The 13202-nt window shown below is 33.9% G+C and overlaps 1 protein-coding gene across 1 annotated transcript in view; it reads right to left on the bottom strand.

The window, feature by feature from the left end:
* Window positions 1–4676: 4676 nt before the first annotated feature.
* sucla2 (succinate-CoA ligase ADP-forming subunit beta) overlaps window positions 4677–13202 on the bottom strand; it is a 53513-nt gene continuing 44987 nt past the window's right edge. Inside the window, exons 8-11 of the mRNA XM_039745242.1 lie at window positions 12008–12150; window positions 11365–11485; window positions 9311–9399; window positions 4677–5620 (exon numbers count right to left, since the gene is read on the bottom strand). Coding sequence (XP_039601176.1) covers window positions 5546–5620; window positions 9311–9399; window positions 11365–11485; window positions 12008–12150 — 428 coding nt within the window. The 3' untranslated portion in view covers window positions 4677–5545. The remainder of the gene's footprint in view (window positions 5621–9310; window positions 9400–11364; window positions 11486–12007; window positions 12151–13202) is intronic.

Here is a 13202-nt window from a genome sequence, read left to right as displayed (position 1 = left end):
TTTTTTTACCAACAGATACCCCACAGCCTGTGGACCCCATGACCCTGCCCAACACGCAGTCCATGAAAGTATTGAAGAGAGTAGGAACACACCTCTGGTGATCCTCAGAATCAATTTGGAAAAGAGAAGTTCTGCCTCCACTCTACACAGCACTCACACTACCAATGTACTGGCCAGTCATGATATCCAGCAACTTTGAGGGGATCTTGTGAAGTCTCAGGATGTCTCAGAGAGCAGCACGAGCAACTGAGTAGAATGCTTTATGAAAATTGACAAAGGCTGCAAAGAAAGTCTGCCAATATTCACGTTTGCACTTCATGAGAACCCTCAGTGCCAGGATGCAGTCGATGGTAGACTTCTTAGGTGTAAAATCAGATTGCTCTAGTTGCTGGTAGGTAAGCAATTGATCACAAATCCTACTGAGGATGCCCCTGGCAAGGACCTTACCTGGCACTAAGAGCAGTGTTATCCCCCTGTAGTTGCTGCAATCTAGACGTTGACCCTTCCCTTTACAGATAGGGATGACAAGTCCCATTTTCCATTCAACTGGGATAACATGTGTCTCCCAAATGGAGGCAAAGTTTTCTAGATTTCTTGCAGTACCAGGAGGACAGCAGATTACAACTGCAGTTCAGTTTCATCCATAAGGACTATTCCATCAGCAGCCCTGACCACAACACCAAAACGCCCCAGATTCAGATGTATGTAATGCTGCAATTCTTCTGTAAGCAGGCCATAGGTCACTGGAACATAGATGGGGGGTCACTTTTTCACAGATTCCTCTTTTTAAAAAAAAAAAAGCCTCCCTATCTGCCCTCAGAGCCCTTGCAGCTGTCCCGCTCAGTTACTGGTACAGCTTGCCATCAAGCCATGCGCTGTGACTCCACTTGATGATATCCAGAGTGCCCTGCGAGATGAAACACCTCCTTCTGGGAACAATTGGTAACAGCAACTCAACCCTCAGCAACCTTCAGGATCTTGTCACAGAAGATCTCCCATCTCACATTCACAAGATCACTAGTCACACCAAAATCTGTAAGCTCCTCACACAAACTACATGCAAACTCACCACAAACAGCCTAATCTTGATCTTTTATGTCACTTGATACTTGATAAATACAGGCACTGCGCCAACAGAATTTAACTGCAGCCTGCATTACCTCTGAGGTCAGTCATGTGATGCCCCAACATCACAAAACTCCCATCGCATGCCTAGTTTAGATGGTTAAGATTAGTGTTGCGTAAGGGTTATCGGACTCAGAAGGCATTTTGTGGCTGTCATTGTGGGCTCTACCTGACCCGAGTCATAGGACTCGCTGAATGCAGTTAGGCCCATCTCCACTGGGAGGTGGATTTGCACATTTCCTGGAAATGTTCAACAAAATATGGTTGGTTTAGAAACTGCAAAATATTACTTTTTAATATATTTTTTTACCAAACACTTGTATACAGAAAAATGATTTAATTAAGCAAAATACGTAAGAGGCAAATGCTGACCTTTGCTTAAGAATGAAGCCAAAATGAAAGGTAGCAGTCAATGAACAATAAACAAAATCTCAAGACACAAAATGTATGTAACATTATACAAGTGAATACAAAATATGTTACAATCAATGTATGAATGTTGGATTTCATATTTCTACAATAAACCTGAACTTGAAAATTACCTGTCTCCACTTAAATACAGCTCAGCACTTAAACAAAATAAGACTGCCCTCTACTGTTCAATTTTACACTTGACTAAACCACAAATCATCAGAAATATTTTTTATTGTTATTACAGTATGTTTCATCTTAGCAACCTTCAGATTCCATGAAAGGTGTGGGGTTGATTCAGCCAACAAACAATGGTTACATTGAGATTAGACTTAAATTCTATTTTTTTATTTTGCCATTTTCAGGAATTCTGAGGCTTTTCGTGCAGTTTTTAAAGAGAGTGTACCTCCCCTTTTAAACCCAGAAGACAAAGGAGTCTAATTAAATTTCATTTGTATTCAGCAAATCAGTTGACTAGGAAATATTGACTTTAAACTGTAATGTTCAGTAACAGGAAGAACATTACAGCTATTATGTACATAAGAAAGTTCATTTAATGGGCTGATAATTACATGCCAAACAATGGTTAAAAGCATGATTTTTAACAGCTGTTTACCAGAATCCTCATTATTTCTGCCTCATTTGCATAATGGAAGCAACACAACCCTAACTTTTCATTGAGTTAACTAATCAAATATTAATATGATTAGCTAAATGAATGTCAGCCACTCTAAAACAAGCATCAATTAATATTCATAATTTACTTTAAAGAAACAAGTATGTGGTTCATTATTATGCATTCACTTACAGGAGAAATATTTTACTAACGCTGTAGGGTTTCAGAAGGAAACAGGCGTACACAACATTTTTGTGCATACGCACCATCTATACATGAGGCCCCAGGTTACCTCCACCACTCTCTCTCCAGCTTGTCCCATATTCACAAAGTATAGAAAGTAAACTCAGATTGGTAACTTAATAAGGCATGACTACAAAGACCATTGACCCAAAGTGCTGATCTGGCAACCAAAAATTCCCCATCCTCCCACAAACACACTCTCAATCACTGCCTCAAATCTCCCATTTGAGAATAAATGAGTGATTTCACTGCCTGTAAATAAATAACTTCGACGCTAATTAGTTTCGCTGTATGCAGGTTGTGCGCCTTCATTTAAAAATAAACACACCTCATATATATTATAAACATGCACACATACAGAGCATGCACTTTGTAGGACAAAACAGCATCACCCTCTTCATTAGCAGGCATATACAACTTTTACTTATGCCACAGCTACAAGCCCACCCATACATTGACACTTAACATTAGTTGAAATGCAAGTTCTTCTCACAGGGTCCCTCTTTGAAAAGTAGTTTATGGGAATCAACTAATAAGATGATCAATCACAAATGACATTCAGAGATGTCTCAGTGAGTGCATTTTTATGTGCTTTACAAACCTGTTTATTAACAAAAACCCATTTTCTAAAATGTCATGTAAACCCTTTAACAGTTAGAGAAACCAGGTTATTGGTCTCTGTGAAACTGATTAACACAAATAGATTTTTTTGAGAGTAACCCAGTTATTAAACAGATTACAGTTAAGGATTTTGTAGTCTGCACATGTCTGTTTTTACTCTGTTCGCCTGTGCACGTGTTAGCTTCACACTCGTTTTCAGCAGCCACAAGTAGAAGCATACACAAGATACATTTCCTGAGGCAAATGCCCAGGCAATTGCATTATTTCATCCCCTGCATGAAATATTGCGTCACTTTTTCAGAAATTGGTATTTATGTTGATGAGACAGTACACAATCTTGGGAGCAGTGTCAGGACTAAACACATTAAAAGTAAGGTGCATTACACAGTCCAATTTCTTTACTGCAACACTTATTTTATTAATGTTAAAATGGCCATGTTATTAATATCCCAGCAGCACTGGGTGTAAGGCAAGCAGCACACATACCGGTATATTGCTCCTTTGCATGACTCAATTGCACACCCAAACAGGAAAAAAAAAATGTGCAGCATTCAATCCAGTAACAGAAACACAAAGTGTAAGTTTAGTTTTAATCCCAACTATTTTCTATTGATATACTGAAAACATTGTGACTGGGTGAACTTTTCCCATTCTTTCCCTAGCTTTAACATATATTCCATAGCAGTATACCAATTGCCTAAGGATTATACAAATGTCTGTAATGTAGTTGAATAATACACGCTGTATAAAGTCCTGCCTCGCTAAAGGACAGTAACATGTACCAGCAACAGAGGCCATACTTAAAAGCAATGTCAGTAATGCTTTAAAAAAAAAAAAAAAAGAAAAAGGACAAAAAGTGAACTGATCACTAACTCACCAAAAAAGATTTGTTATGCTAGCAAAAAAGGCCACTACTGCAGTTCAGTATCTTACCATGCCCGACAAAGTAATCTCTCCACAGATCCTTTAGAAATCAGGACAAATTATTACCTCCATACCTGGAAAGCACAGGAATCTAACCATAAGAACACCTTGTTGATATTATTTGTTGGAAAATATTTTTCTGCTTTGTCTAAACTGTAAACAAAGAAAGTGAAGGTTGTTGTGTGTGAAATTTTACCAATTCGTGAATTTTATTCATAAACTGAAATATATCTTTTTATAGTTCTGGCATCCCAGCTAGGACATGAAAAAGAAGTATCCTAAAATATACAAAAAAATATGTATATAACCACAAAACAGCCCCAAAACACCCAACAAGCAGGCTGAATAGACACAAAGATTTAAAATATGCACATGAACTGAATACCCAAACTGTTCATTTCACACACTATTAAGAAACAAACCATTTTATCATTAATTTATATTCATAATAAAATTAGCAATTTTAACCTACAGGTTTATTCAGATGAAATGAAGGCACAAAACGCAGCCTTAAAGGCATGAAAAAATCCCATGAAATGTGTAACAGTTTCTCTATAACGCATTTGGGTTTTTAAAGTAGCCATTAATCTAAGAATAGTGAGTGACGACCTTGTGAAGTTAAGATGTGATATTTCAATAGTTTGTGTGTTAACATTAACTTTCTAACAATATAGTTATCGTAGACAAATGTTAAAACATTTTTCAACAATGCTGTTTTTAAATAACTGACAAGGACAATTGTTCAAAAGTATTTAATTAAAACTCAGACTTTTTTCCCTCACAGATTTAAATATTTTACAGAAACTTATTTACAAGGGAAATAACATTTTAATACGTTTAGATTAACAGCTTAGGTGCTTACAGTTTGGTGGGACATGAATAATACATTGTATTAATTGTTGCCATTCTGTAGATACATATTTTTAAAAAAATGCTTTCTGTTACTTCAATTCTGAAAACAGAGTATTGTTTAAATTTTACCTAAGGCACTGCCTGCTTAGATACAAATAAAACTGTACTATAAACGAAAGAAGCAAAAAATTACAACTTTAAATTCTGACATAACCTCCCAAAACATTTTTTGTTTTCTTCAAATAACTTTATAAATTAAAAAAAAAAATACTAGCATTGATTTCCGTGCCAGTGTAAAACTGATATAATCAAAAGAAAATGCTTTTAACTCCAGTAGAGTGGTTCAAAATTCCATAAACGTAATACATTTTAAATACCATATTCACGTGGAACAATTTTCAGCCAAGATAATTTGCTTAGGAAAGTGTGTTATTCTGCATGCTTTCCTGTTTTAGGTAATGACACTGAGCCAAAATATACTAGTAACATTCAAGTACAAAACAACTTTGCATAAAAAAAATTGCTTAAAACTGGAGTGAAAGTGACAAAGTGGCAAATGGAGTCTTTGAACTTCTAACAAGGACTAGCTGATACAAGGAACACAATATAAATATGTAATTTGTTACTAGAAGACTTTTTGTTTTGCACTGTTAACAGTAAATGAAGCAGAGTTCATGCCACCAAACAGAAAACATCAACCAACAGTATTTGGGAATATATGCTACAAATAGAAGGAAAATATACTTTAAAAGTTTAGATTGGTAGCTGAAATTTTACATCCACTTGAGCTTCTTTTGCCAGAGACACAATTTCTGAAAGCTTGACAACCTAAAAAAGACAGAAAAATTAGTCGCAACTGAAAAGTAAAATCCCCAAAATTGAAATGTTTGAATGTCTTGGAGGTTTCAAAATCTTTAAAATATTAATTCGAGCAGAGCTGTTGCTTGTTTACATTTAAAATAAATAGGATGAAAAAGTCTATTGAGATGGGCATGTGCAATTTTATAAGAAAAAAAAAATAACTATAGACATTAATGTACTTAAAAATACCATGTTTATATACTTTAACAGATTTCCCCAACCTGACACTGGAGTGGAAACAGAGTGGAATAAAACAAGGTGGACTATAAAAACTACCTGCTCCAAAACACAGAATGTGAATAAAATCCACACACACAAAAAAAGACCGTATTGATTCTGAAAAATATTCATTATCTTCCAACTTGGCAATTCATTATTTTATTAGGTTGCTCAGCAAAGAAATACAACTAAATAAATGTTTATATAGTCAGTGTTTAAATCCAAGTGGGTTAGTTTATAAAGCATGAATATTAACAACAAACATCTTGCAGAATTTTTCTATCACATATAAACGTAGTAAGATAATTAAGATCATCTGATACCAACCTTACTGCTCCAATACCAGCAAAACAACACTCAACAAGTGCACATTTAGATTTTACACTTCAGATCTCTGGACAGATTCCTCTAGGTTTAAGCTGAGAGACTCCTGATATCTTGACATCTTTTTTATTCCACATATACATAATAAGATGGTTGAGATCTGATAACAGCTAGAAAAACTGCCATGCATTATTCATCAAATGCTCATTCATTTTGCTCTTACTTTCTGTAATTATCATTCAGAAAAACTGTAGGTGTCATAAGATTTAAAATTGTAAACCATAAAGTCCAGACTGTTCTTTCTAGCCTTTCACTTCCCATTACTTAACTTACATTTCCTGCTATGTATGGAAATAGCATGGACACGATCATATTGTAAGACACAAAAACAAAAGTCAATGGGGTGAGGGGACAATATTGTAGGGTGCTGGTGGCTAAAGAAGAGTATAGTGAGAAATGCATATGGGAAAAATGAGCTACTACCACAAATGCATGCAGAAATTGAAACTTAACTTAGTATATGCTGACAGAAAGTTTGCCTGGACATGAAAATCTTTCTAGCTTTAAATTTTGCTCCTTGTGTTGACATACCCACTGCTTTTAAGATCTTGTGAATACATTTCCATCTAAACTATAAACAGTGAAATTAAGATATATCCAGCTTAATAGTCAGCTGTGGTTGGTAGTACGAACATATAGACAGATGCCATACTTAGACTTTTCTGCATTTGACTGCACACAATGTGACACTATTAACTGAATCATTCAGTTACCCTTTTATTTCTTTCCATTTAGCATTTGTCCAAGCATCATAGTTTCTTTTCTTTTTTTATTTATATTTTTTATTTTTTTTATTCACTGAAAAGAGTTTTTTTTTATTAAAATAACAAACCTCAGCAGCAAAACTACAATTGATACTTTCATTTGAAATTCAATTTATATGTGTACTGCTCATGTTGGGGTTGTAAAGTCATTTGGGGACATAAGGGTGGGTTAAGACAGTTTCTCAAATTAAGACTCCAACTTTAGTATATGCCATCTTTCAGACTTGTCTTTTATCAGGAGCATTATTGTTCTGTTTGGCAATTATTCATTTATAGCAACGCAGAACATGTTGTTCACCCTCATGTTAAATAGCATATATGGGTACTAGCAAACAGAGATGTGTACTTTGAAATACAGGATTCCTTGCCAGTACTATAGTATTAGGGTGTTGTACCGAGTTAGCCATTATGAATGTAGTGAGAAGACAAGCAAAATGACACCTTTTATTGGCTAACTAAAAAGATTACAATATGTAAGCTTTCGAGGCAACTCAGGCCCCTTCTTCAGGCAAGATGTAATACAGAAACTAGAGGTTCCCGTGTTTATATGCACACTAGGACAAAAAACAACATTGGAAAACCTTTAAGTGAAACATCTTAAATGTAAAAAATTAATTAACCTCTTCAGGCTAAGATGCATTTAGCAAGAGAGAAGAACAATGTATAGTCAAGATCGTTGGATATGTAATAAAGAGGGGAGATTGGAAACATAAACTGATATAGCATGTTGCCGCACCCAAATTAGAATACGAGTGTCATGCAACAGGAGACACCTCAGCACAACACTAGTTTAAAGGGAATGTAACAGTAGGAGGTTTTTTTTTTTTTCTATTTTTAACAGTGGTTGGAGAGATAATCCTGCCACCAACCCTTGAGTTTTCCCTGCATGGTTGGATGCAGGTTAACGTCATACACATGACAGAGCAATTATAGTTAAGGACCTTGATCAAGGGCCCAAAGGGATAGAATAATTTCTGGCATTTATGAGATTCGAATTGGCAACCTTCCAATTGCTGGTGCAGATTCCTAGCCTCAGTGCCACCACTCCACCTTATGTAATAAAACTAATATATATGTTACAGGTTTGAATATGAAGGGGAACTACTACATTATAAAGTCTTGTTTATGTGTCGAAAATCTTACTGTAATCATGTTATATTTATGGTATTATTTCAAAGCAACAGGTATTCAAAGCATATTAAGAAAAAGGAACAGGCTGGTCTGTAAGGGGCAATCAAAACTGACCAGTATCGGCAGGTTTTTAATAAAAAAAAACAGAAGTCAGACATTTGGAGAAGGCTTTCATTGCTTTTAGACTCAGAAGGCAATCACTGAAACTATCCAATCTATGTTTTTTGCTACCCAGCCAACGCAAATTGTACTTTAGAGGTAGGTAAAATGTTCTCCCAATTATCATTAAGAAGTAAAATATAAGCAGTTGTTTAAATGGCTTCGCTTCCCGGGTCCTCCCTGCGTGGAGTTTGCATGTTCTCCACGTGTCTGCGTGGGTTTCCTCCGGGCGCTCCGGTTTCCTCCCACAGTCCAAAGACATGCAGGTTAGGTGGATTGGTGATTCTAAATTGGCCCTAGTGTGTGCTTGGTGTGTGGGTGTGTTTGTGTGTGTCCTGCAGTGGGTTGGCACCCTGCCCAGGATTGGTTCCTGCCTTGTGCCCTGTGTTGGCTGGGATTGGCTCCAGCAGACCCCCGTGACCCTGTGTTTGGATTCAGCGGGTTGGATAATGGATGGATGTTTAAATGGCTTGTGAAAACATTTGTCCAATTTGATTTTGCAGCTTGCTCAATACTTTGTTAACGCTGGGGTGAAATAGAGTGGATTTAAAATCTACGTATGAACAACACATCTAAGTATCACAGCAAAGTGTAACCAGTCATATTTTGTTTCCATACCAACATAAACAAAAGTGGAACTTGTCATCTGAAGCCAAACAAGCACTATAAGCACACAAAGAGATGTGTTCACATCAAAAGTACATGTCTGCATTAAGACCCTTTATTTTGTAATGGTTTACTTCTGTTAACCAATTAATAATAAAAATAAAACCTGTAAAAACTGATCCTCTAAGAGACAAGTATATATTCATTTGTAATATATTGAGAAAACTATATAAAAACACTTTATTTATGAATAATTTTAACTTTAATAATTTAATTTACTTTGACTCCAGATTAAGTACCAGAGATTTAATAAGGGAGGAAGATTTAAAATTTAAACATAAGTACATTACCATTTTTCCAGCTTAAAAATTTAAAGTAAACTTATGGACATTACCATTTTTGCAGCTTCATCCAAATCATCACAAGCTAGAATTTTAAGGCTACTAGCTGCGATGAGAGCTTTTGCATCATCAACACGGGTACCTAGAAAAGAAAAAAAATAAATAAATATATATACACGTTTTTTTTTTTAGAATTTTCCTGATATAATAAAACCCAAAGAAAGCAAGATGCATTATCTTGTATCAAAATGACAGTGGAAAATGCAGTAAGTGTAAAATCTATGCAGGCATCTATCTAAGGCACCAATACATTTACATTTTTAATTTCTTTGTTGAGGACGGACTCTAGCAATTCAAATCTGCAAACATAGCGGCAGCATGAAAGAACTTGTGTGAAAAGAAGTGTGGCATTATCGCATGTACTAGGTCAAGTACTGGAAACAGCACTTAACCTTGCAAACAGTCAGTTATCTGTGTTTTTTGAGAGGCTGTTTAAGCATCAAAGAATACATAATAATAATACTGGCTCTATTGTTATGTATGTAACAGACTCTATTTTATCCTCAGACCAACTTTATACATTACTGACTATCAACAAAGTAGTCCCACAGGGTAAAAAAGTAAGCAGGTTTAGACATCAGTTCTAACAATTAACTTAAAAGTACTTCATTTGCAGCTGACTGACTACTGCAAAAGCCTGCATGGCCCTTGATAATGAAGAATTCAAACAATGGTGAAACAATTTTAGCAGGGAATTGGTTAATAGTTAAAAAAGTACATATGAATGTTTACCTTGCTTTGGTAGTGCAATGTGACTGCTGGCAAAACTGTCTGGTTGATCTAGAAGTCTGGTCAAACAACTCAATGATCTGATCAAGGTATAGGTTTTACCTTAGAGCCTTTTCAATTTTCAGATCCCAAAGTACTCCAAAACGTCTGTGACAGGTAAGTGTCATGCAGCATTGTGAAGTGGGTTATCAAGTGTTTAACATTTTGGTTAACAGTAAATGCTTCATGGTCCTTAACAGACACTGAGCTTTAAGTTGTCAAATCACATTCCATTTGCTTCCAGTGAAGTGAGAACATGATTTCTTCACATTTTGTACTTTACATAATATCTGCTACCACTTGGCACTATGTATCTGAAAGAATGATGGTCCAGGACAATGCCAGAACTTATGTGGCCAGAGTCTGTAAGCATTTCCACTGGATGACAAAGGCACTGATGCCATTGACTGGCCCACGCGTTCCCCAGACCTAAATCCAATTGAGAACATCTGGGACGTCATGTATAGGTGCATCCAATACTTCCAATTAGCACCACACTGTCCAGGACCTCACTGATGCTCTGATCCAAGTCTGGGAGGAGATCTCCCAGAACAACAAATGCAGTCTCAAGTTAATTTACAATCAACAGGCAAAGTTAAATGCAAAAAAAAAAGCATAAAAGACGCAGGCAGCAGTCATAAGTCCCAGACCACACTTCTGTTTTTTTTTATTCTTCTTTACTCAGAATTAGATAAATGCTTCAATTTCTGCATAGATCAACATGACTATCAGTGAAACAATGGTGCAAGCCAATTTCCTCTGCATAAAAAATAGTGCAAACACATTTACTTGGGTTCAACAATAGTATTGTGGCCAGCTATCAAAAAGTACTTGAATAGTAACCAATGTCCCCAGAACTCGTTAATTTTCAAAGGAAGCAGACAGTTCTGTATCACCACATTGTGTGTGGATGAGATACTTAATCAAAGCAGTCTGACTATTTAGCAAGTCAGGTAAATATTTATTTTATTTTTCCAGAAATTCTGCCTTTTCTTTAAAACACTGGTTTATAACCCATTAAGCAACACACAGAAATGTCATTTTCTTTAGAATGCTGAATTCTAGCCCATTACAGCTGCAATCAATTAGTTTGAAAGTAACAGTATCAAATAATATTTACAGTACAGTTAAGTATGGTTAGGGGGTGGTGGGTGTCTAGGAAATTGACAGTCTGTAACTATAAAACATAATGGCACCACAATACAAATGAACAGTAATAGATATTAGTTTAGCTGTTGCTATGGATATATACACATTTACATCATGTAACAATACAAACCTTGCAGTCTGACAACAATAGGTATCCTCAGGTCCAGATCGGTAACGGCCATAATAATACCTTGAGCAATAACATCACAGCGCATTATACCACCAAATATATTTACCAATATGGCAAGCACCTGTAAAAACACATCAAGATCAACGTCATGTAATTTAATATTTTTAAGTTACATTTATTTACCAAATAACAGGAATGCCATATTACAAACTAAAATGAAAAAAACAATCATTCTAAACCTTAATAAAGTAATAAACAAATCTGTCAAAATAAATTGAACAAAGCTATTGCAATTATAGAAAGTCATTAAGGTCTCATCAAAATTTTGTCAGTGCACTTCAAAACCTACAGCATGTAGCAGTTTCCTCAATTTAATATTTTAAATTCAAACTATAGAATGTGATTGGATTTATTGGCAATATTAAAATGAATTCTAATTATGTATTGAATAGAGGAATTTATTTGATCTACTGTCTAGCAATTTTAACTAACTGTAATATCTCTGGTCTAATAATCATAAAAATACAACTCTTTGTGAGACTCTCAGCTATAATAATCAGGAAGAAGACAGGAATAAAACATGTGTATTTAAAAGAAAAACAAATAAAATTAATGAAGAAGTAATACCAATAATTAATTTTACCTTTTTGTCAGAAGTAATAAGCTTAAAAGCTTCAGTTACTTGTTGTGCTGTGGCACCACCACCAACATCTAAGAAATTTGCCGGAGTTCCTCCATGAAGTTTAATGATGTCCATTGTTGCCATTGCTAAACCAGCGCCATTAACTGTTAAAAATATGTCTGAGATTTAGTATGCAATATCTTAAAATTTAACATTAAATATATAAATATACACAAATTATATTGTCTTCTTTCAAAGTGATATACTAACCTGATATATGAAACAACTCTAGACAGGTTTATGAATATTTAATGGTTATTTGCATTGCTTCAAAAACCGAGCAACGCTGTTCAGACAGTATATATAAATTATATATAAATATAATTTATACACATACATATATACATATATATACACACATATATATATATACACACATATACATATATATATATACATATACATATATACATATACATATATACATATATACATATACATATATACATATATATATACATATACATATACATATATACATATATATATACATATACATATATATACATATATACATATATATACATATATACATATATATACATATATATATACATATACATACACACACATATACATACACATATACATATATATACATATATATATACATATACATATATATACATATATATATACATATACATATATATACATATATATATACATATACATATATAAACATATATATATACATACATATACATACATAAACATATATATATACATAAATATATATATATATACACACATATACATATATATACACACATATACACATATATACACACATATATATACATATATACACATATACATATACACATATATATATATACACACATATACACATATATATATACACACACATATACATATATATATATACATATATATATATATATATATACACATATACATATATATATATACACATATACATATATATATATATATATATATATATATATATATATATATATATATATATATATATATATATACACATACATATACACATATATATATACATATATATACACACATATATACACATATATATACATATATACACATATATACACATATATATATATACACATATACATATATACACATATACATATATATATACATATATATATACACACATATA

The sequence above is a fragment of the Polypterus senegalus genome, chromosome 2 (genome assembly GCF_016835505.1).
Source record: "Polypterus senegalus isolate Bchr_013 chromosome 2, ASM1683550v1, whole genome shotgun sequence".
Taxonomy (NCBI): Eukaryota; Metazoa; Chordata; class Cladistia; order Polypteriformes; family Polypteridae; genus Polypterus; species Polypterus senegalus.
The sequence above is the reverse complement of the archived record's forward strand: the minus strand, read 5'-3'. Positions and strand labels throughout refer to the sequence as shown.